The sequence below is a fragment of the Lagenorhynchus albirostris genome, chromosome 1 (assembly GCF_949774975.1).
Source record: "Lagenorhynchus albirostris chromosome 1, mLagAlb1.1, whole genome shotgun sequence".
NCBI classification, from domain to species: Eukaryota; Metazoa; Chordata; class Mammalia; order Artiodactyla; family Delphinidae; genus Lagenorhynchus; species Lagenorhynchus albirostris.
The window spans coordinates 111,219,531-111,244,817 of record NC_083095.1 but is presented as its reverse complement, the minus strand read 5'-3'; the positions used below and the strand labels follow the sequence as shown (position 1 = coordinate 111,244,817).

The following is a 25,287-nucleotide window of genomic DNA, read 5'->3' as shown; positions in this document are numbered from 1 at the left end:
GGGAATGTCAAGTAGGTAGCAGGAGCTGTGAACCGGATTCCAAGAGAGAGGTCAGGACTTGACATATATATTTAGAAGCTGGCACTGTCAGGACAGCATTTGAAGTATAATCACTCAAGAATATTTATACTTAGAGGAAAGTACTAGACTTATTCCCCTTAAAAGCCAGAACACAGGGCTTCCCTGGTGGTGCAGTGGTTAAGAATCCACCTGCCAATTCAGGGGACATGGGTTTGAGCCCTGGTCCGGGAAGATCCCACAGGCCGCAGAGCATCTAATCCCGTGCGCCACAACTACTGAGCCTGCGCCCTAGAGCCCGTGAGCCACAACTACTGAGCCCGTGTGCCACAACTACTGAAGCCTGCACGCATAGAGCCCGTGCTCTGCAACAAGAGAAGCCATAGCAGTGAGAAGCCCTCACACTGCAACCAGAGAAAAGTCCACATGCAGCAGTGAAGACCCAACACAGCCAAAAATAAATAAATAAAATAATAATAATAATAATTTTTAAAAAGCCAGAACACAATAAGAATACTTAATTACCTTAGTGGTAGAAATATTAATGAGAATTTTCTAGCTCTTTGACCTCAAATGTAGGAAAGGAAAACGGGAAAAAAAACTATCACTTTTTGCAAATGTGCAGTAATTACCCAGAAAATCCAAGGAAATCAATTGAGAAATTACTACAGATAGTAAATGAGGTTTTTTGTGGTTTTTTTTTTGTGGTACACGGGCCCCCCCACTGTTGTGGCCTCTCCCATTGCGAAGCACAGGCTCCAGACGCGCAGGCTCAGCGGCCATGGCTCACGGGCCCAGCCGCTCCGCAGCATGTGGGATCTTGCTGGACCGGGGCACGAACCCATGTCCTCTGCATCGGCAGGCGGACTCTCAACCACTGCACCACCAGGGAAGCCCAGTAAATGAGGTTTTTAAGATACAGGATAGAATATAAAGCCACAAAACTAAATTAAATCCCTATATATTCATGAAATAACAGCTTAAACATGCACGTTCTCTCACCCATGCTGTTCCCTCTACCCAGAACCCTCTTCTTCTAATATCCACCAGGTCTCTACTTAGGCTGCCCTCTGTCCAGAAGGCCTGATTATTTTTCTTTTTAGATATTTATTTATTTTGGCTGTGCCAGGTCTTAGTTACAGCACGCGGGATCTTCGCTGCGGCGTGCGGCATGCACACGGGCTCTAGTTCCCCGACCAGGGATCGAACCCGGGCCCCCTGCACTGGGAGCGCGGAGTCTTACCTACTGGACCACCAGGGAAGTCCCTGAAGGCCTGATTAGAGGAGAGGATGACTATAACAGTAATAATCATTAGTTATTGCATGCTTTTTATTTGGCACCATGCCACGTTCTTCGTATAAGATATATAGTGTCTTATTCAGTCTTTACAGCAGGAAATGTACATTATCCTCCTCACTTTTCAGATGAAGAAACTGAGGCTGGGCCAGGTGAAGGCACTTGCCAGAAGTATCCCATGTAGTGAGTGGTCAGTGCAGACAGCTTCCCGTGGCTCTGTATATCTGATTGCAGTGTCTGTGTTTATAACCACTGTCTTATCCCTTAGCTCTGGCCAAGTCTTGGGAATGGGGTATATGATCAAGGGGAAGCAAGGATACAGGGGACCTGCCTGTGTTCGGTGTCTGGTACAGATGTACATATTATCTCATTTACTCCTTGCCAATACTCTGCAAGGCCAGTGTCACTGTCCCCTGTTTACAGAGAAGAAAATTAGGTCAATGGGACCTTCCAGATGAGCCTCCCTTTCTGGCCTCTGTAATGAGTGGTCTGTGTATCCCTAGAAGTCTGGGGGACCAGCATGGGACAGCCTTCCCAGATGGTTCTGATGGGCACCCAGGACTGGGAATCACCACTCTAAGTGCTTTCTCCCCACACTTTCTCTCTGCAGATACTACCCGAGTGGAGATGCCTTTGCTTCGGGATCAGATGATGCTACGGTATGTTTCTAAGTTATTGAGAGCTTTTCCTATCCAAAGGAGAGATATGCTGACCTAATTTTAGTTTTCAAAAATAACTTTTTTCCTGATTACAGAACTGATGTGACTTCAATAAAGAAAACTAGGGGGAAAACACTAAATTATGTTAATCATTATACCCAAGAAAAATCACAGTTCAGTGAATTCCTTTCTGTCTTTTTAGTTTTTAAACAAAATGCTTTATAATTTGCTTTTTTCACTTAGCAATAGATTGTGAACATTTTCCCATGCCATTACATATTTTTCTCCCATATTATATTTTCTTAATGATTGAATAGTTTTCCACGTTATGGATATGCCATCATTTACTTAACCAGTCTTCAAGTTTTGGGTCATTAGGTTTTTTCCAAGGTTTTTTTTCCTGTTAAAAACACTGCTATAAGCAAATATTTTTGGTACCTCTCTTATCATTTCCTTAGAATTAATTCTCTGACATGAACTTGTTGAGTTAAAAATCAGCCTAGTTTTTTTTTTTTTTTTTTTTTTTTGCGGTACACGGGCCTCTCACTGTTGTGGCCTCTCCCGTTGCGGAGCACAGGCTCCGGACGCGCAGGCTCAGCGGCCATGGCTCACGGGCCCAGCCACCTCGCGTCATGTGGGAGCTTCCCGGACCGGGGCACGAACCCGCACGAACCCGCGTCCCCTGTATCGGCAGGCGGACTCTCAACCACTGCCCCACCAGGGAAGCCCAAAACCAGCCTAGTTTTAAGGCTTTTGATACTAATTGTCAAATTATGTTGACCTATATTTCAGGAGAAAAAAAAATATACTCCTGTGCCCTCAAAATAGCAAATATCTTATTAAATAATGAACTGCACTCTAATTTGCTATCCTGGAAGAAATTACAGGGGAATAGATTGAGGGTTTGATAATCATGAAAATTTAAAACTTCTGTATTTCAAAAAATATTTAACAAAATTTAAGGGCATACATTTGGGAGAATTCAAGAGCTTTCAAAACTTGCCTACCCTTTGATCCAGCCATGCTATTTCTTGGGAACAATTCTATTCTAAGGATTCTATTTTTTAGCTATTCTAAGGAAAATATCAGAGATGCATATAAAGATTTTTATAGAAGAAGGATCATGGCTTCCCCATAATTTTATTTGTAAAAGAGAAAAATCAGACGTAATCAAACACTTAGCAGGGTATAGCTGAGTAGATTCTGATATATCCACATGAGGAATATAACAACCATATTACTCCTGTTTTTTTTTAAGATTATTTAACGATATGAGAAAATGCTCATAACATAATGCTAATAGAAGCAATAATGAAACATCCTCCCCATTTAAATCCACACATAAAATAGATTAAGGCTGAAGGGAATAGTCCAGATGTTAGTAAATACCTCTAGGATTGGAGGTGATGTTTATTTCCTTCTTTATGCATTTCTGAGTTTTCCTGAATTTTCTGCAGTGAACACATATTCTTTGTCAGAAAAAAAAAGAGGGCTTTCATTTTTGTTTTTGTACCTAAAGATATCTGTATTTGCTATTTCTTTGAATCTCCAGTAATCCCTGGAGATTGACAGGAATCGGGATTGAGGGAGAAAATACTAGGAGAGAAAACGAAAGAGGTTTTTCCCTTATCCCTCAAACTACACAAGCCACTGGCACCAGCCTGTAGCTCTGTAGCCATCAATGCACCAAACAGGATCCAGAAACAAGTGCCTCTTTGTCTTCTTTGTCACCCCAGTGTCGCCTCTACGACCTCCGGGCAGACAGGGAGGTTGCCATCTATTCCAAAGAGAGTATCATCTTTGGAGCTTCCAGCGTGGACTTCTCCCTCAGTGGTAAGATTTTATTTCAGAAACTTTCCCAGGACTGTAAAACAGGACTTCAATGAAACCCAGCTCTGCCAAGCTTCCCCTCCTAGCTAAACTTCCTATGGGTCCATGTGCTAAAGAGTCTACTTTTGCACCAGTTTTCCTCCACTGCATTTTTTTCTTAACATCTTTATTGGAGTGTAATTGCTTTACAATGGTGTGTTAGTTTCTGCTGTATAACAAAGTGAATCAGCTATATGTATACATATATCCCCATATCTCCTCCCTCTTGTGTCTCCCTCCCACCCTCCCTATCCCACCCCTCTAGGTGGTCACAAAGCACCGAGCTGACCTCCCTGTGCGATGCAGCTGCTTCCCACTAGCTAGCTATGTTACATTTGGTAGTGTATATATGTCAGTGCTACTCTCTCACTTCGTCCCAGCTTATCCTTCCCCCTCCCCATGTCCTCAAGTCCATCCTCCACTGCATTTTTGACAGCCCGCTTTGCCCTGCCTGAAGCAGCTTCCCCAGTCCAGTTCACTCCACGGGAAATGAAGACTGGGCCCACCTAATGCTCTTCTTCAAAACAATGATGTATCAAAACTGCATCTGTGCCTTTAGGCATTTCTTCTCCAGCCTTCCATTTTCCTTTCACACCTGAAAAGGGACCTTTTTTTCCAGAGGTGGGGCGGGGTGGGGGGTGGGGAGTGAGCAAGTGTCCCTTTCTTAATTCCCTGAAGCTCATGGCACCTCTGCCCTCACAGCTGGGGAGGCTGCCTGTGAAAGTTAAGGCAGCACTCGTATGCTGGGTCACTGGACCATTCAGTTTTCCCAGACACCCCCCCGGTTGTGTAGCTGTGCTTTTGTGCATACATGCTGCTACTGGAACGTCTTTTTCCGTCCTTCTCTGCATTGCAAACTCCTATTCAGTCCTCAAAAGCCAGCTCAAATGTTGCTTTCCCTGTAGTGCCCTTTTTTAAAAAAATTTTTAATTTAATTTTAATTTATTTATATATTTTTGGTTGCGTTGGGTCTTTGTTGCTGTGCGTGGGCTTTCTCTAGTTGCATCGAGCAGGGGCTACTCTTCATTGCAGTGCACGGGCTTCTCATTGCGGTGGCTTCTCTTGTTGTGGAGCATGGGCTCTAGGTACGCGGGCTTCAGTAGTTGTGGCGCACGGGCTCAGTAGTTGTGGCGCACGGGCTCAGTAGTCGTGGCTTGCAGGCTCTAGAGTGCAGGCTCAGTAGTTGTGGCGCATGGGCTTAGTTGCTCCACGGCATGTGGGATCTTCCCAGACCAGGGCTCGAGCCCGTGTCCCCTGCATTGGCAGGCGGATTCTTAACCACTGCGCCACCAGGGAAGTTCCCTGTAGTGCCCTTCTTGATCCCCCTTCCTCTATGATCACATAACACTTCACACATAGCTGAGCACTTCCATGACAGCCCTTACCACAGGGTGCTGCAATGATTTATGAGTCAGCCTGCCCACCACCACCCTCCACAGGGGCCAGCAACTGTGCTTTCTCCTCTTTGAATCCCCAGGGCAAAGCACAGTGCCTGGCACATAATGGGCACTAAATCACTGTTTATTAAATGAATGAATGAATGAATGAATGAATGAGTGAGTGCATGAGTGAGAGTCACGAAAAGAAAAACAAGAAGGAAGGAACTGGTTTCATAACCATCATATCCTCCTGCTTTAAGGTCGCCTGCTGTTTGCTGGATACAACGATTATACCATCAACGTCTGGGATGTCCTCAAGGGATCCCGAGTCTCCATCTTGTTTGGACATGAAAACCGTGTTAGTACTCTACGAGTTTCCCCTGATGGGACTGCCTTTTGCTCAGGATCATGGGATCATACCCTCAGAGTAAGAGAGAAGTTTTTCTACTTTCCTCTGTGTGTGAGAGCAGGAGTGATTGGCCTTCCTGAAAGCAGAGGGGTCAGAGTAAGCTAGGATGGGCCTGGGCAGCCAAAATGGAGCTCTACTTTCAATTCTATAGCCACAGAGAAATGATTTGCCTGGGGAGGTAGTGAGTTCCCCATCGATGCAGCTATTCAAGCAGATACCCTAAAAGTCTGATTCCAGCCTTTGACAAGTCAGATTGCCAGTCTCACCTCCCAGTAGTGCTGGGTTCTTAATCTTTGGTCACAGACCCCTGTGAAGCCCACACAGGGGCTTCAGGAGACCTATGAAGCCCCTGCAATTATATGCTAAATTGTGTGTGTGTGCGCGTGCGCGCGTGCGCATTTTTCCAGGAAAAGTGTCCTCATGGCTTTTGTTAGATTCTCAAAGAGCTCCATGACTTTGTCAGATGTTGGCTCCCTAGAAATGCCACCAAAGTAACCTGTTCATCAAGCAAAGCTTACCTCACTGTGGAAGATCACAAACTTCACAGTCTTAATAGCATTTCAGAAGGGGAGAGCAAAGGCAGGTATTTATGAGGTTTGGGGAGTCTGGTTGAAGGCACGTCTTTTGATGGAGGGACTTAATTAGGATTGGACAAATTTGTGGCATAGTTTAAGATTGTTGGACACAGGGTGGGGGGAGGGAGAGAATTTCGAAGACCGTCTTGAAAAGTAGGTGGTCATTTGATGCTGTGTACTGTCGTGAGAAGTGTGTCTTTTCTAAAGAGGGTAATTGAGTAGTCTAGTCTTAGGGTAAATAGATAAAAGGATTTTTGCAAAGTTCCTGAAACAAACAGTAAAGTTATCTGTGACTTCGTCATCCTGGGCAAGAGTTTGCTAAATTAATAAACATGTCAGTGTACTCACTGAGCTGAATGGGTACAGAGGGTTCTGGTTTTCAATCTAGGCGTTACCTTCCCTAGCAAGAGGGCCACAGATGCCCTTCAGATGATTAACTAAGGGAGACGGGGAGCCAGGGCCAAAGAAGCACCTTTGAGTTGCTAGGAGTAAAGTGTTATCTTTCTAAGACATGTGAATGCTCTATTTTGGATGTCGTGTGTATGTTTGTGTATAGTAGACTTTGATTTTATCGCTTTAAACTCAGGTTTTACAAGTCATTAACTGAAAACAGACTAAAAATTATCTATTTGTGTCTTTGCAGGTCTGGGCTTAATCATAATTCACATATAGGTACCTGAGGATAGAATTTGAAATCGTCACATGTAAATAGATCTTGCTTCTAGAGGATCTCAGAGTTTATTGCAACTTAGCTTAAGGGAGCAGCTCCATGACTGAAAGTTCAGCAAGCATCTCCAATATTACTGTTAAAACCACCACTCTGGAAAGATCCCAGTGTGAGCCTTTAGCACTATGAGAACACCTTCAAGTACAGTGTTTTTCATTTCAAACACTTTTTAAAATGTATCTGTTTTTAAGGTTATTCTAAACTATCGTCTCAACTCATTCTATCCCCAGTACAGTTCAGCATATAATATATTCCATATTGTTTCCTTGAATCAAATTTATTTTTCGGAGCACTTTAAAAGCTGATTTTTCTCAGTGTACACTGTGACTTTTGGAACGTTCCCCTGCAAGTGCTGACTTTAATGCACTGTGTGAGAAGGACAGTGTTAATTGGTCTTTGATAGAAGAGAATGCCAATTCCAAATATAATTAGACAGAATCAATTTTTTTAAAGTGTTTTTTATGGTGAAAGTATCCTTTTCAGCCTTGCGTCCTATTGTATTTTTTCAGATAAAACATTTTCATATGTGTAAACAGTTATAAATGAAGCAGAGATATCATAAAATAGAAGGTTTGATGTGTGAATCTTGTGATTGTGGGATATATCTCTGCATCATGGGGACAGGACGTTTTCTTAGAGGGAAACGCTGAATGTTGTTTGTGACACAAATGCTTCTCAGAGCAACCAAAACCTTTCTGTGTAGGAACACAAGACAGTAAACTCATTTAAAAACCTGTTTGTAGTGTTAGACGTATTAGGATTAGTAGCATCTACTCAGGCTAAAATGAATCTTGTTCATATCGTTATACTCATCTTTATTGCATTGCAAGTGCAATTACATATACAAATTAATTGATAGGTCTCGAACGATAATGTCTTTGTTTCACTTATATTGAGGAAAAATAGCATAAAATATATCTTGTCTTTATGTGAAATTCAGCAGTTCCTTCTGGAAGGTACCAAGTGTTTTAGTTACAGGATCCCTTATTTTCAGTTCTGTTTTGTTTTAAGGTGTAGAGGCTGATTCTTTGTTTTAGAAAACTCCTCACTCATAAAGATGGCATGTACCACTTAGGGAAATAGAAGGTCATCTCAGACCAAAAATGGTTCCTGGGTGAGGCTTGCCCTGTGGGTGGTCTGGGGTCTGGCAGGCCAGGTTCTCCTGGTGCCCGAGGGCTGTGTGTGCTGAGTCCCCTGGATCCTCGGTCCCCTCTCTTGGCCCTGCTCCAGCCTGGCCCTTTTCCTAATGGTAGTTCTGGCTTTGCAGGCCCAGCCGCAGGCTCTGCTGCTTGAAGTTGCCCTTCCAGGGCTGGAGCCATCCGATAGGCCTGGACCCAGTGCCCCTGTAAACCTCAGGGGGCGTGCCAGGCCCACCTGCAAAACAACTTGTTCAGGTATCAAGATGGGCCCAGTCAGTCAAAAATTACCCAAGCCAGCTTTTCAATCAACTCTTTTTAAATAAACAATGATTATATGCAATCATTTGCCAAGAAAACATTTACCAAGGGTTTTACTACACAACAGGCCCTGGAGTAGAGAAAATATGAAAGGCTCCTGCTCACCCCCCTACCCCCTCACCCCCCTCCTCTCGCATCCCCCAGACCTCCACCCCGCCCTACCCACCTTGAGAGCCCAGAGGGAAGGGGGGGCGGAGCATGGTCCAGAGGGACAACTTTTCAGCCACCTTCTCCCTCTAGTATAGATTCCAGTCTGAACAGGCGCTCAGGGAAATGGGCACAGGGTCTACCCAGCTCCTGCCAACTGCTGAAGGGCTGGCCCCACAATGTGTCCTGTGAAATTCTCAAGCTCTGCTCCCAGAATGTTCCTGAGCTTGTTCCTGATATGGGGATATATGTATACGTATAGCTGCTTCACTTTGTTATACAGCAGAAACTAACACACCATTGTAAAGCAATTATACTCCCATAAAGATGTTTAAAAAAATAAATAAAAAATAATTTTCAAAAAAGTGACCTTCAAGGCCCTTAAAAAGTATTCCCTCAAACACTCACCCCCATGGGCAGTTAGCCACCTCCCCTATAAGTATTTAATCTCACAGTGCCTGTTGTTTAGTATTTATTGATGAAATACTTGGTTGGAAATATACTACACCACATGGAGACTGAAGGATAAACCCCAGGTAATAAATTATATTTTGCATATTCAAAATAATGCTGAGTGGAGTGTTTTAATCTGGTTTTCTTTCTTTAGAGGACTTGGAGGCAAAGCTACCAAACCATTGTGGTGAAGGGGCCAAACAGATGTGCCCTGAGGTGTGCATAGCCTTGGACACCCCCTTTCCAGCCAGAGAAGAGAAAGGTTAGGCAGACAGGGGGGTTAAACAAGGAGGTATGTGATGAGACAGGTGTTTGTGGGAAATACCTGTGAACTGAAACCAAGGCAGCTGCTTTGGAGGGAATGGGCGGCTGGCCTCCCAGAAGTAGGGCCCTGCTGCTGGTCCTGTTCTGGAATGAGCCCAAGGCCAGAGCAGGCACACCATATCCACTTCCCTCTTCCCACCCTGGACCTCCTCTATACCCTTCCCGGGATTATAAGCGGCTTAAAGGCAGTACAGGTTGTAAGGGCCTTAGCATCCTTGCCTCTCATAGTTGCTTGGCCATCTGGCTAGAAGGTGGTCCTGCTGACACTAGGACTCATCTATAAGAGGGGGACAGCATGGGGACAAAGGATGTGCACCTAGTTTCAGACCCAGCTCTACCACTTTTACAGGATATACAATGTCTAAATTTGTCTCAGCCTTAGTTCCCTCATCTAGGAAATGGGACAGTTCCAAGGTATGTAAAGTACCTTCCCCTCCTCCCTTTCCTGTTTCCTTCCTCTCCTTTCCAACTCCTTTCCCTTCTCCTTCCTTCTCCCCACTCCCTTGCAACATCTCCTCCCTCCTGTCTCTTCTTCTTCTTCTTTTTTTTTTTTTTGCGGTACGCGGGCCTCTCAGTGCTGTGGCCGCTCCCATTGCGGAGCACAGGCTCCGGACGCGCAGGCTCAGCGGCCATGGCTCACGGGCCCAGCCGCTCCGCGGCATGTGGGATCTTCCTGGACCGGGGCACGAACCCGTGTCCCCTGCATCGGCAGGTGGGCTCTCAACCACTGGGCCACCTGGGAAGTGCATCTTCTTGTCTCACCTCTTTCCTTATCCCCTTCCTCCTCCCCCCTCTCCCCCCTTCTTCTCCCCCTCCTCCCTATATTCCCCTTCCTCTTGTTCATTCTTTTCTCTCCTCTCCCCCCACCCCATATAAGCAATCCCTACTCATGTATCAAATTGGTAATTATCATCAATTAGAGATTCATCTGGGCCAGTGGTTCTCAAAGTTTTCCATCTTAGGATCCGTCTAGACTCTTAAAAATTATTGAGGACCCCTAAGAGCTTTTTGTTTATATGGATTATATCTATCAGTATTTATCATATTAGAAATTCAAACTGAGAAAAATCATAAAACACAAGAATACAGAAGCACATATTCCAGTGACGATGCCTTCACCACACATCAGTAGCCTCTGGAAAACTCCTGAGAAAGTGAGTGTTTTAAAAGCCACACATATTATTATGTAATATGTATTATTATGAAAATAGTTTTGACCTTGGAGGATCCCCTGGAAGGACTCCCAGGGTCAGATCAACTTTGAAAGCAGCTTATCTGGGCTAATGAGCCCTTTTCCAGCCCCTCCCTGTGAGACCTCCCTGGGGCCATTCAGGCCCTTGTAGGGGTTTGGAAGTGGAGGAGGAAGGTAATTGAGAGAGGGGGGCTCAAGCGGAGGCTCTGGGGCAACCATATGTGGCAGAGGAGGGGCCCTGCGGGCACAGAGAGGCAGTGGGAAAGGCAAGAGACCAATGGGGGCTGTGAATCACTGAAAATCTCTAGATATTTTCAGTATTTTAAAAACAAAAACAAAACCAGAAACCATATAAGTAAGGCTCACCAAAAATGTCACATCTTGATTTTTTGGTTAAAAGTGGGACAAGCGAGCCTGGTAACCCTGGTCAACTCATACTAATAATACAAGCTCCTCTGTAAAGAGCTTTTACTATGTGCCAGGTACTATGCTAAGGCCTTTGCACATACCAACTCATGTAATCCTTGTAACAGCCTATAATGCAGTTTATTGCCTCCATTTCATAGGTGGGGAAATTGAAGTTGGGAGGGCTGAATAACTTGCTCATGGTCGCCCAGCTTCTGAGTGGCAGAGGGCGGGATTGTAACCAAATCTGACTGCACACTGCATAGGAAATTCTGTGTGGAGGTTAATTTATTCATTTGTTGTTTGATTGCACTGATAACTATTAGAGTTAACCAATGGCAGGGCCAGAGGATCTACCACTAACCCCCAAGCTACTCCAAATCTAAGAAAAAACTGTGTGCTTGCTGCTAAAATATAATGCCCAAAAAGATGAAATCATGACTCCCTTGAAAATAAAACATGAACATATATCAAAATGTTTATTTAACTTAATCATTAGTTAATAAGGGAATTCATAAGATGTCACAACCAGCTCAGCTTGACGTACAGAGATTTATATTCCCTTCGGGCAAAATTCATTTGGCTCACCATAGAGGAGTCACTGGCACTCGCAGATCAGGCACTCAGTAGTGGCATTAGCCAGCTCAGCCTTTGTGAGGGGAGTTCTGTTGTTGCCACATCCTCGCTCCCTGCTGCATGGCCTCTTCATTCACGGTCCCATGGAGCAAGCACTGTGGCAGCTGTGTAAAGAAGCTCTGCGACCTCCACGGAGCACAGGAGTTTGTCTACCTGATTATTAAGAGTCTTCTCTGCAGTGGCTGCCCTTTGGAGGCGTTGACATGGGAGACGAGTATTTTCATTCTGCCTCTTCAGAGGGGTCCAGCCACATATCTCTGTCCAAGATTTCCTTGTCACCAATCTTCAAGGCCCTGACCATCCAGCCAAACCATTAGCAACTGCCCATGAATCAATGTAGATCTGTACTCTGGCCATCTCTCCCCCCAGACATAGAGTACAGTCATATATCCTGTTTGAATTTCTGCCCACTGGGAGGATTTTCCTTCACCATTGTCTTCACAGTCCCCCATGAGTGGGGCTATAATGCTCCAGCTGTCCACTTTCATGTAGTACCAGCATATCATACAGACCCATCTATAATCCAGGCTTGAGTTTTCTCCCTCAGTCAGCTGGTCATAAGCAATCCCCTGAAGGTCATAGGCATGGAACAAGAGAAGAGGCAAACAACAGGAGCTGTGTTGCAGGGGTCTGAGCCACCTACTCACAATTTACTTGTACATCATGGACCCGCCTGAGTTCAGTCTCTCATATACCATTTCCACTTGGTGAAAGATTGCTGCCGTGCACACCCAACCTTAAAACAAGGCACGTCAGACAACGTCCATATTATGAGGAGAACTCAAGCTGCATGGTCACCTCATTCAGCCTCTATGAAGACCTAGTAGCAAGCCAGAACCTGCTTCTCAAAAGGATAGTCATCTGCAGAAGAGGATGTAGATTTGCTTCACAATCCTAGAGGTCTGCACCGTAACTGTATCGGTGCTTGCCAGAGGCTCCATACAGCTTCTCTATTTGACACTTCAAGTATCATTGGACCCGCTGGATCATAAAACCCAAGTGATAAGGGCTTCCCTGGTGGCGCAGTGGTTGAGAGTCCGCCTGCCAATGCAGGGAACGCGGGTTCGTGCCCCGGTCTGGGAAGATCCCACATGCCGCGGAGCGGCTGGGCCCGTGAGCCATGGCCGCTGAGCCTGCGCGTCCGGAGCCTGTGCTCCACAACGGGAGAGGCCACAGCAGTGAGAGGCCCGCGTACCGCAAAAAAAAGAAAAAAAAAAAAAACCCAAGTGATAGAGTAGCTTGTACTGTAGCCTAGACAGCTGTAGAGCCTTCTCTTGTTCTGCTTCCCAATCCACCCGCCTGTAGATGGGTTGAGGTTGCATACTCAAATGCGTATGTTGCCTCCAAAGTGACCTACCAAGGGTTGTGCCTCTCTCTTTTTGTCGGTGATACAAGCTGCAGCAATTCATCTTCCAGCCTGACGGGGATATTTCAAAATGCTCCAGACCAATGAACCCTCACAAATTTCACTGCTGGTACAATTCTATGTCAGTCTGTGTCCAATCAGGAGAAAGAAGCCATAGAGTAACATGAACAGAGAAAGATTAGTATAAGAAGTATTAACTATCATAGGGAATTGGAGTAATGGATTGGCCAGTAAAAAGTGGAGAATTCTAAGCAATATAGGGATGGTAGCTTTAAGAAGCAGCCAAAAGCTGGGTACTCCCTCAACCTCTATTGTGGTGATAATTTAACTGTACTGTGATTGCCTGTTTCTTTGTCCCATCGCTAGACTCTAGGGTCCTTGAGAGCAGGAACCACATGCCTTGTTCTCCATTATATCTCCAGTGCTAAGGGGGAGACCTACCACCCCAAAGACTAGGAGTAAATGAGTGAATGAATGAGTGAATGCAGCCAATATTGGCACTCTAGCAACCTGCAGGAGAATCATCCTGTTTCCTGCTACATATCCCAGACCCAAAGAAAAGTATCTCCCACACACACCTGGATGCTTCAGTCCAATCTGAGAAGATGCTGATAATCCTTTCAAGGGAGCCGCCAGTGGAGGGCTGTGTGTAGCCTTTGTCAACCTTTCCTAAAAAGGAGGCAAAAGTCTAGCTCAGCTTCCCAGACTGTCCCCACTGGGACAGTCCCCAAGCTGAGAGCTAAACAATAACCCCAGAAGAGTCTCACTGTGCCCCTGATTGCTACGTGAACACATGCACACAGCTGGGCCTCGTCTATTGGGGCTGGAACAGGTGTAGATGGGATTCCCATCAAAGGCTCCTCTCCGGACCTGGGAAAGCAACTGCCCGGGGCGGACCGGGCCGAGCCGAGCCAAAGCGGAGCGGGGAGGGGCGGGGCGGGGCGGGGCGGGGCGCGGGCGAGCCTATAAAACAGGCCGGGCCAGGCCCCGGCAGAGGTGGAGTCATGGGGGACGCGTGCAGGGAGCGCACAGCTAGGCTGCTGACGGACTACGTGGAGTACTGCGCCAGCGAGCCCGGCACCCCCGTGCGGGCGCCGTCCACGCCCGAGGCCGCCGTGCTGCGCCCGTGGCCGCCTGGAAACAGAAGACCAACCTGCACTTCTTGTCGCAATACCGCGGCTTCCGCGGGAACCGCGTCGAGCTGGTGGCCTGGATGGCGCAGGAGCTAGTCGCCAACAACCGTGGCGGCCCCAGCTGGGGCCGCGTGGCAGCGCTCGTGACCTTCGCGGGGACGCTGCTGGAGAGGCCGCCGCGGGGGGCCCTTAGGCGGAAGAAGACGGAGAATGAAGACGTTAGCAGAGACTGCCGGTTCCTGTGGCCTTGCTGTGTGCTCAGCTCTCCGGACGGCACCGCGCCTGACTGATGGCGAACGGCGGCTGGGTGAGCGCGGCGGGCGTGGGGACCCGGGGCGGGTGGGCAGCCCGCGACGCGCCCACGCGGCCGGCGCCCGGAGGGACCCTGCGGCGACAGCCCCGTGGGGCGTTCGTTTCAGCAGGCCTGGGACATTCGTGGTGAAGTCCGGCTTTCTCCTCTACTGGCGGAGTCAGTCACCAAAACAGGCCTAGCTAGACGGCTCTCATACTAACCCATTCTGAAACAGCAGCGCACGACTTGGGTTTGCACACTTCGGCCTTGTCCTTGACCGCCCTCGGGGTTTTAGGGTGAGCTCATGTTAGGTCTGGATGCTTTGCTTAGGTAGAAATTCCCAAAGTGGCGAAGTCAGCAACGGGGTGGCCTGGGCCAGGTGGGTTCTTTCTCCAACACTTATTAGATGCACCTTTCTCCATAGACCCCCACGGCTCTGCAAGTCAGAGCACACCAGCCTAAAACGTTAGAATGAAAAGGCAGCCCCTTGTCCAGCCCCCCCATCTCTCAGGAAGAGCTGAGGCAGAGGTCTCTGGGGGGTGGGGGGCGGTGGTTGCGCGGGCACCCCGTGGTGCTGACAACTCGAGGTTCCTTAACTGCCAATTCACTGCACCCAGCCCTCAATGGGGAGATAGCCAGGCGCCCTGGCGCGCAGCTGTAAGCCATTGATCTCTATGGTCTAGGCTAGAGCGGGAGGCCCTTGCACTGCAGCTTCTAAACTGAGCTCATGATCAGCGAGAGTCTGGCCAGCCTTCAGTAAGAGGGGAGAATGCCTCCTGGGTTCTGAGCGAGACCCCTGCTTCTTTCTTCTCCTCCTTACTGGGGTTGAATCAGCAACCGTGGTGACCCAGGCTATAGAAGAAACACAGCCAAACTATTAAAACCAACAATTAAAAAAAATCTAAGAATCTAGGGAAGACACTGCAGGAAACTTAGCCTCCTGTTTTGCAATTTCCTGGTAGACCTGTATTGATGAATTGGGTTCCATTTGTGGAGGAGAGGTAGTATTTGAATCAACCTTGACCTTGCATGAACAGTTTGAGGTGTTAGCATTAATTCCATTCTTTTGGGATGGGAAGGGATCGGGAGGCGGGGTCTTCAACTATTCAGACCTGTGAACTCTCAGAACGCCACCTGAGCCATTTTTTCTTAACAAGGCATTTGGCCCCCAAGGGCACTCCGCAATAAAGATGAAATTGATAGGGGCTCATTGTTTTTGTTCTCATCTTTTGGCTAATCACCATTGAGTAAGGAACAATCTTTTAACATCAAGAAGCAGAAATTCCACAAATGAGTAAACTAGACATGCCCACACCTCTCTCAGCTGCAGTTAAAATGCCACAGGCTGGCTTTCATGTCCCGCCCCCCCCCCCCCCGCCATGTTTCTGACTGGAACTGCTTGCTTTATTGTCTCAGGGGATACCTTTCAATTTCGCGATTTGTCAGTTTCCCAAAATGGCATCAGTTCCTTGCTCAGGAAAGAACATGATATAGTATTCTACCTTCCTCTCGGCTTTTGAAAGAAGTGAGTGAAAAGATGAGTATTCTTGCTCTGACAAAGTTGTGTCCCCTATGACCTTCTACCCCCTGTGTTAGCCTACTTCTTACAAATACTAACTCGAAGTTTCTTAATTACAAGTTACCTATTGCTCAGGATTTCTTTTTTCTTTTTTTTTTTTTTTTGCGGTACGCGGGCCTCTCACTGTTGTGGCCTCTCCCGTTGCGGAGCACAGGCTCCGGACGCGCAGGCCCAGCGGCCATGGCTCACGGGCCCAGCCGCTCCGCGGCATGTGGGATCTTCCCGGACCTGGGCACGAACCCGTGTCCCCTGCATCGGCAGGCGGACTCTCAACCACTGGGCCACCAGGGAAGCCCTAGGATTTCCTTTTTTTACATTTTAAATTCAGGAGTTGTCTTAGTGTTTAATTTAGAACCTCTGGTGCATTTTATTGAGTACAGGTTTTGAGTGTTATGAAGCAATCTAGTTCTCTTCTCCCTCCCCTTATGGGATGGATTTTGTCTCTCCTTCCAACGTTCATTGCAGCCATCTTGGGAAAGACAGCTGGTCTGAGTTTTTCTCTCATACTCTACAGCAATGATCTTAATCTACTTCTGGTCAAAATTATCGTGAGATCTAAAATTCTTAACTCATTTCTACCTGCCGAACTGTGACCAGCCAAGCAAATTTGAGATGTGAAAGAACAAACCAGAGTAAACCACCTCCTGAGACATTTTTACCTGCATTCATATGAGTCCTACAGTGATTGAGCCAGCATTTTAACTCCTGACAAGTACTGAGAGATATTAGGACAAAGGCACAAATGGCTCTTCTTTAAATGGGAGACACGGGTCTAAAGGCTTATTGCTCCAAAGAATTACAGAAGAAACTGCTTTCCATTAAATAGAAAATATGGGACTGTTTGCTACATTTGGATAAGAGTGGATATGTATCTCTCATTTATCCATGATTTCATGTGCTACTGCTGACTAATTTATCAAGGCACTGTGTCGGGGTATAAAATGATACTACAAGTCTTCCCAGTCACAGTTTAGTTTAACAAAGAATATAATAGTAAATCCTTTTATAAGGAATTCTTTCTAAATCCTTTAAAATATAATTTCTGGGACTTATAGGTTTTTAGAGTTAATATATTGAAATTTTATTTTTCTGACTTCAATAAATTATTAAATCTTTAAAGTTTTAATTTATGCATCTTTAAAAAAAAACAGTTGGGGGCTTCCCTGGTGGTGCAGTGATTGAGAGTCCGCCTGCCAATGCAGGGGACACGGGTTCGCGCCCCGGTCCGGGAAGATCCCACATGCCGCGGAGCGGCTGGACCCGTGAGCCATGGCCGCTGAGCCTGCGCTTCCGGAGGCTGCGCGTCCGGAGCCTGTGCTCCGCAACGGGAGAGGCCACAACAGTGAGAGGCCCGAGTACCGCAAAAAAACAAACAAAAAAAGTTGGTTCCGCTTGGGATTCAATAAGCCTTTATTCTTAGGAGTAACTTAATTGATGACAATTTCCTTTTTATTGTCTCTTTAAATACAACACATACAATTATTTTAAACATTTAATCAATACACAGGCACAGAACAAGTCCTTCTCTTTCACCTTCCATTCTGTAGTCAACCCATCGCTTGAAGTAGATGGAGAAAGAAAACTTTACCCTGTACCTGAGCCCTATGAATTTCAAAGACAAAAAATAGCTTAACAGGAGAGAAACATACAAATCTTATTTGATGTTAATGTTTTTTACAGGGACTTCATAGAAAAGAAGTGAAAACTCAAAGAAGCAGTAAGACTTGGGGTTTACATACCATTTTAACAAAGGGTGATAAATTGTGGAGATATGACTAAACAAAGAAAAGGGGTTTGGGCTTCCACGGGTGGTATATTGTGGGACAGTGACTAGGACTATATGGGGGAAGCTAATGGAAGATGAGGATTATTTTAGTAAAATTAATGTAGATTCATCTTGGTATTAACTCCCATCGCCAGTGATAAGAGTGTTCTCCCCTTCCTGGTACAAGAAGGCACCTTTCTCACAGGAAATTTATGCCCTGCTTTTAGGCAGCAGGGGGTCAGAGAGCCCTTCCTATATATACTATTTCTCAGTTGCCTTCAGCTAAAATAATCAGTATGCCAAAGTGGCATATTTGGGGGTAACATGTTCTGATCCCCTTCAGTGGTTAACAGTGAACACAGTTATTCTAGTGCCCGCTGGAATCTCCATCCGTCTGTCCTTCGGAGCCCACACAGACCCAACCAAGCTTGCTAGCAGCCAGGGGCAAAGCACCCATGAGGACAAGAAGCCAGCCCAGATCTGCTTCAGCAGCATCTTCATGGCCAAAGCTGTTGCCGATGCATTAGATCAAGACTTGGACCAAAAGGAATGGATAAAATGATTCAAGATGGAAGAGGTGATGTGACCATTACAAATGGTGCTACCATTCTGAAACAAACACAAGCATTACCTCCAACAGCCAGAATGCCGGTAGAGCTAAGGCTCAAGAGAAAGAAGGAAATGACACCACATCAGTGGTCATCGTTGCTGGCTCTCTCTTTGATTCCAGTACCAGGTTTTTTCAGAAATGGATTCATCACTTCCAGATCACTTTAGAAGGATTTGGAAAGGGTACTGAAATCTTGACATGCCGTGACCTGTGGAAGCGAGTGACAGAAGTGTTGTTAAACAGTGCAGCCACTTCACTGAGCTCAGCAGTTGTCTCTCAGTATTCAAGTCTTTCTCTTACCTGAGTGTAAATGCAGGGAGGAAAGTGATTGATCCAGCCACAGCTACTGTTGTAGATCTCAGAATAGTTAAGAAACCTGCTAATGCCCTCCAGGGTATAATGCTAAGTGAAATAAATCAGAAAGACAAATACTGTGTGATCTCTCTTACTGGTGGAATCTAAAAATAAAAACAAAAAACAAGCTCATAGATAGAGCAGGTTGGTGGTTTCCAGAGGTGGGGGTAGAGGGGTGAGAGAAATGGGTGGGTAAACTATTCTTGTTTTTTTGCTTGTTTTTAGTTTAAATAAACTGTCTTTTTTTTTTTTTTAAAAGGAAACTTGGTGGGACAATTGATGATTTTGTGTTGGTGGAAGGGCTGATTCTCACCCACAAGGTGACCAATTCTGACATATCCAAAGTTGAAAAGATTAAGATTGGGCTTAAAAACAGATCATGACAATCGAACAGTTGATTCTTAAGACATATGCTCTTAGTGATCTTGTATTAAATTTCCTGATCAAAATGAAGACTGTGGTAGTTAAGGACATTGAAAGAGAAACTATTGGAACCAAGCCAATTGCTCATACTGACCAACTTGACTGCTGACATGCTGGGTTTGGCTGAGTGAGCTGAGGGGGTCAGTTTACATGGTTTTGGCACACTGCTCAAGATCACAGGCTGTATTATCCCAGGAAGAAGTTGTAGCTGTTGTTCCTGGTTCTAACACATTGGTGATTGAAGAAGCCGGGCCCTCAGTTCATGATGCCCTATGTGTTATTCATTGTTTAGTAAAGCAGAGCGCTCTAATTGCAGGAGGTAGTGCTCCAGAGATAGAGTGGGCCCTGTGGTTAACCGGATATTCATGAACATTGAGTGGTATGAAATCCTACTGCATTCATGCCTTTGCAGATGTTACTACGGAGTTCATTCCATCTACACTAGCTGAAACTGCTGGACTGAATCCCATGTCTACAGTCACAGAAGTAAGAAAACCGGCATGCCAAGGAGAAAAACTATAGGCATTAATGTCCAAAAGGATGGACATTGGTGATTGAAGAAGCCGGGCCCTCAGTTCATGATGCCCTATGTGTTATTCATTGTTTAGTAAAGCAGAGCGCTCTAATTGCAGGAGGTAGTGCTCCAGAGATAGAGTGGGCCCTGTGGTTAACCGGATATTCATGAACATTGAGTGGTATGAAATCCTACTGCATTCATGCCTTTGCAGATGTTACTACGGAGTTCATTCCATCTACACTAGCTGAAACTGCTGGACTGAATCCCATGTCTACAGTCACAGAAGTAAGAAAACCGGCATGCCAAGGAGAAAAACTATAGGCATTAATGTCCAAAAGGATGGTATTTCCAACGTTTTGGAGGAACTGGTTATTCAGCCTTTGTTGGTTTCAGTCAGTGTACTGACTCTAGCAACTGAAACTGTGTGGCCCTGCAATAAACCTTTCTCTGCTCCAAACTCTGATGTTTCAGTTTGTTTTTCACTGTATGTGGGGCATATGAACTTGGATTTGGTAACAGTATGAAGTAGGACTCACTTCTTATAAAAGAAGAGTTGGGGTGGGTGTTTCAGCACTGTTTATAGATGGTCCGTTTTTTCCCAGCTAATTTGAATGTTTAGTTTGTTGACTTATCTTTTCCTCTACTAATAGCACTCTGTCTCAATTACTATATGTTTATGACATGTTTAAACATCTGGTGTTATAGTCTAATTTACCCCACCATTCTTCTTTCTCAAAAAAAAAAATCCTTGGCCATTTCTGTGAATTGTTTAAGTTGAATTCTGAAAACCAGTTTATAAAGAATCCATTAAGACATTGCTTTAGGATTTTGAATAGAATGGGATTGGATTATAAATCAATTTGGAAAAAAGTAGTAACTTTACAATATTGTGTCTTCCCTTCTTATTTAGGTCTCTTATGGTTTTCTTCATACAGGTCCTGTGTTTTTGCCAGGAGTATTCCAACTCTTGAAGTTCTTTTGCCACTGGGAATAGAATCTGGAGAGGATGTTTTGCCTTCCCAGAGGGAGCCTGCCTTGAAGAGAAGAGCTCACAGGACAGAGGTCAGAGATTGGGGGTGGGATGGAGCATGGAGAAAAAGTTTTGATGACATGACTGAAATCTCACAGTTTGGCTGAGCCTAAAGCTTGTTGGGGCTCAATAAATTTCCGTTTCTTCTTAAACTGATTTTTTTTTACTTTTATTTTATATTGGAGTATAGTTGATTAACAATGCTGTGTTAGTCTCAGGTGTACAGCAGAGTGATTCAGTTATATACATGTATCTACTCTTTTTCAAATTATTTTCCCATTTACATTGTTACATAATATTGAGCAGAGTTCCCTGTGCTATACAGTAGGTCCTTTTTGGGTATCTATTTTATATATAGCAGTGTATACATGTCAATCCCAAACTCCCTGATGATCCCTCTCCACCCCCCACCCTTCCCCTCTGGTGACCATTTGCTCTGTAAGTCTGTGAGTCTGTTTCTGTTTTGTAAATAAGTTCATTTGTATCATTTTTAAAAGATTTTTTATATAAGTGATATATGATATTTGTCTTTCCCTGTCTGACTTATTTCACTTAGTACAATAATCTCCAGGTCCATCCATGTTGCTGCAAATGGCATTATTTCATTCTTGTTAATGGCTGAGTAATATTCCATTGTTTATATGTACCATATCTTCTTTATCCATTCTGTCGATGGACATCTGGGTTGCCTCCATGTCTTGGCTATTGTAAACATTGCTGCAGTGAACACTGAGGTGCATGAATCCTTTCAAACCATGGTTTTCTCCAGATACATGCCCAGGAGTGGAATTCCTGGATCATATGGTAGCTCTATTTTTAGTTATTTTAAGGAACCTCTGTACTGTTCTCCTTAGTAGCTGTACCAATTTACATTCCTACCAATAATGTAGGAGGGTTCCCTTTTCTCCACACCCCCTCCAGCATTTATTGTTTGTAGACTTTTTGATGATGGCCATTCTGACTGGTGTGAGGTGATATCTCATTGTAGTTTTGATTTGCATTTCTCTAATAATTAGCAATGTTGAGCATCCTTTCATGTACCTGTTGGCCATCTGTATGTCTTCTTTGGAGAAATATCTATTTAGGTCTTCTACTCATTTTTTGATTGGGTTGTTTGTCTTTTTGTTATTGAGCTGCATGAGCTGTTTGTAAATTTTGGAGACCAGTCCCTTGTCGGTCACATCACTTGCTAATATTTTCTCCCATTCTGTGGGATGTCTTTTCATTTTGTTTATGGTTTACTTTGATGTGCAAAAGCTTTTGAGTTTAATTAGGTTCCATTTGTTTATTTTTGTTTTTATTTCCATAACTCTGGGAGACGGATCAAAAAAGATGTTGCTGCGATTTATGTCAAAGTGTTCTGCCAATGTTTTCCTTTAAGAGTTTTATAGTGCCTGGTCTTCAGTTTAGGTCTTTAATCCATTTTGAGTTTATTTTTGTGTATGGTGTTAAAGAGTGTTCTAATTTCTTTTTTTTTTTTTACATGTAGCTGTCCAGTTTTCCCAGCACCATTTATTTAAGAAACTGTATTTCCCTCATTGTAGAGTCTTGCCTCCTGTGTCATAGATTAATTGACATAGCTGCATGTGTTTATTTCTGGGCTTTCTATCCTGTTCCATTGAACTATATTTCTATTTCTGTGCTAGTACCATAATGTTTTGATGACTATACCTTTGCAGTATAGTCTGAAGTCAGAGCACCTAATTGCTCCAGGTCCATTTTTGCTTCTCAGGATTGCTTTGGCTATTCAGGGTCTTTTGTGTCTCCATACAAATTTTAAGATTTTTTTCTTCTAGTTCTGTGAAAAATGCCATTGGTAATTTGATAGGGATTGCATTGAATCTGTAGAGTGCCCTGGGTAGTATAGTCATTGTGACAATATTGATTCTTTCAATCCAAGAACATGGTATATCTTTCCATCTGTTTGTGTTATCTTCAATTTCTTTCATCAGCATCTTATAGTTTTCAGAGTACAGGTCTTTTGTCTCCTTAGGTAGTTTTATTCCTAGCTATTTTATTCTTTTTGATGTGATGGTAAATGGGATTGTTTCTTTAATTTCTTTTTCTGATCTTTCATTGTTAGTGTACAGAAATGCCACAGATTTCTTTCCTTTTTTTTAAACATCTTTATTGGAGTATAATTGCTTTACAATGGTGTGTTACTTTCTGCTTTATAACAAAGTGAATCAGTTATACATATACATATGTCCCCATATCTCTTCCCTCTTGCATCTCCCTCCCTCTCACCCTCCCTATCCCACCCTCTAGGTGGTCACAAAGCACCGAGCTGATCTCCCTGTGCTATGTGGCTGCTTCCCACTAGCTATCTATTTTATGTTTGGTAGTGTAAATATGTCCATGCTACTCTCTCACTTTGTCCCAGCTTACCCTTCCCCCTCCCCATATCCTCAAGTCCATTCTCTAGTAGGTCTGCATCTTTATTCCCGTCTTCCCCCTAGGTTCTTCTGACCATTTTTTTTTCTTTTTCTTTTTTTTTAGATTCCATATATATGTGTTAGCATACGGTATTTGTCTTCCTCTTTCTGACTTACTTCACTGTGTATGACAGTCTCTCGGTCCATCCACCTCACTACAAATAACTCAGTTTCATTCCATTTTATGGCTGAGTAATATTCCATTGTATATATGTGCCACATCTTCTTTATCCATTCATCTGTCGATGGACACTTAGGCTGCTTCCATGTCCTGGTTATTGTAAATAGAGCTGCAATGAACATTTTGGTACATGACTCTTTTTTTTTTTCTTTTTTTTTTTTTTTAACATCTTTATTGGAGTATAATTGCTTTACAATGGTATGTTAGTTTCAGCTTCACAACAAAATGAATCAGTTATATATATACATATATTCCCATATCTCTTCCCGCTTGCGTCTCCCTCCCTCCCACCCTGCCTATCCCACCCCTCCAGGCGGTCACAAAGCACCGAGCTGATCTCTCTGTGCTATGCGGCTGCTTCCCACTAGCTAACTACCTTACTTTTGGTAGTGTATATATGTCCATGCCTCTTTATCGCTTTGTCACCGTTTACCCTTCCCCCTCCCCATAGCCTCAAGTCCATTCTCTAGTAAGTCTGTGTCTTTATTCCTGTTTCACCCCTAGGTTTTTCATGACATTTTTTTTTTAAATTCCATATATATGTGTTAGCATACGGTATTTGTCTCTCTCTTTCTGACTTACTTCACTCTGTATGACAGACTCTAGGTCTATCCACCTCATTACAAATAGCTCAATTTCGTCTCTTTTTATGGCTGAGTAATATTCCATTGTATATATGTGCCACATCTTCTTTATCCATTCATCCGATGATGGACACTTAGATTGTTTCCATCTCTGGGCTATTGTAAATAGAGCTGCAATGAACATTTTGGTACATGACTCTTTTTGAATTATGGTTTTCTCAGGGTATATGCCCAGTAGTGGGATTGCTGGGTCATATGGTAGTTCTATTTGTAGCTTTTTAAGGAACCTCCATACTGTTCTCCACAGTGGCTGTATCAATTTACATTCCCACCAGCAGTGTAAGAGGGTTCCCTTTTCTCCACACCCTCTCCAGCATTTATTGTTTCTAGATTTTTTGATGATGGCCATTCTGACTGGTGTGAGATGATATCTCATTGTAGTTTTGATTTGCATTTCTCTAATGATTAGTGATGTTGAGCATTCTTTCATGTGTTTGTTGGCACTCTGTATATCTTCTTTGGAGAAATGTCTATTTAGGTCTTCTGCCCATTTTTGGATTGGGTTGTTTGTTTTTTTGTTATTAAGCTGCATGAGCTGCTTATAAATTTTGGAGATTAATCCTTTGTCCGTTGCTTCATTTGCAAATATTTTCTCCCATTCTGAGGGTTGTCTTTTGGTCTTCTTTATGGTTTCCTTTGCTGTGCAAAAGCTTTGAAGTTTCATTAGGTCCCATTTGTTTACTTTTGTTTTTATTTCCATTTCTCTAGGAGGTGGGTCAAAAAGGACCTTGCTGTGATTTATGTCATAGAGTGTTCTGCCTATGTTTTCCTCTAAGAGTTTGATAGTTTCTGGCCTTACATTTAGGTCTTTAATCCATTTTGAGCTTATTTTTGTGTATGGTGTTAGGGAGTGATCTAATCTCATACTTTTACATGTAGCTGTCCAGTTTTCCCAGCACCACTTATTGAAGAGGCTGTCCTTTCTCCACTGTACATTTCTGCCTCCTTTGTCAAAGATAAGGTGACCATATGTGCGTGGGTTTATCTCTGGGCTTTGTATTCTGTTCCATTGATCTATCTTTCTGTTTTTGTGCCAGTACCATACTGTCTTGATAACTGTAGCTTTGTAGTATAGTCTGAAGTCTGGGAGCCTGATTCCTCCAGTTCCTTCTTTCGTTCTCAAGATTGCTTTGGCTATTCGGGGTCTTTTGTGTTTCCATACAAATTGTGAAATTTTTTGTTCTAGTTCTGTGAAAAATGCCAGTGGTAGTTTGATAGGGATTGCATTGAATCTATAGATTGCTTTGGGTAGTAGAGTCATTTTCACAATGTTGATTCTTCCAATCCAAGAACATGGTATATCTCTCCATCTATTTGTATCATCTTTAATTTCTTTCATCAGTGTCTTATAATTTTCTGCATACAGATCTTTTGTCTCCTTAGGTAGGTTTATTCCTAGATATTTTATTCT

At 44.1% G+C, this 25,287-nt stretch overlaps 2 protein-coding genes and 1 pseudogene across 2 annotated transcripts in view; all 3 read left to right on the top strand.

Annotated features, from left to right (window-relative positions):
* Window positions 1-8,767, top strand: part of GNB5 (G protein subunit beta 5) — a 43,609-nt gene extending 34,842 nt beyond the window's left edge. The window contains exons 8-11 of the mRNA XM_060169275.1: window positions 1,926-1,974; window positions 3,711-3,807; window positions 5,483-5,649; window positions 6,850-8,767. Coding sequence (XP_060025258.1) covers window positions 1,926-1,974; window positions 3,711-3,807; window positions 5,483-5,649; window positions 6,850-6,861 — 325 coding nt within the window. The 3' untranslated portion in view covers window positions 6,862-8,767. The remainder of the gene's footprint in view (window positions 1-1,925; window positions 1,975-3,710; window positions 3,808-5,482; window positions 5,650-6,849) is intronic.
* A 5,150-nt stretch (window positions 8,768-13,917) lies between these two features.
* Window positions 13,918-14,488, top strand: BCL2L10 (BCL2 like 10). The gene is given in 3 exon segments (XM_060164370.1): window positions 13,918-14,035; window positions 14,038-14,280; window positions 14,283-14,488. Coding segments are annotated over 3 exon segments (567 nt in total).
* Window positions 14,489-18,054: 3,566 nt separating this feature from the next.
* Window positions 18,055-20,557, top strand: LOC132528557 (T-complex protein 1 subunit delta-like; annotated as a pseudogene).
* The last annotated feature ends 4,730 nt before the right edge of the window (window positions 20,558-25,287 follow it).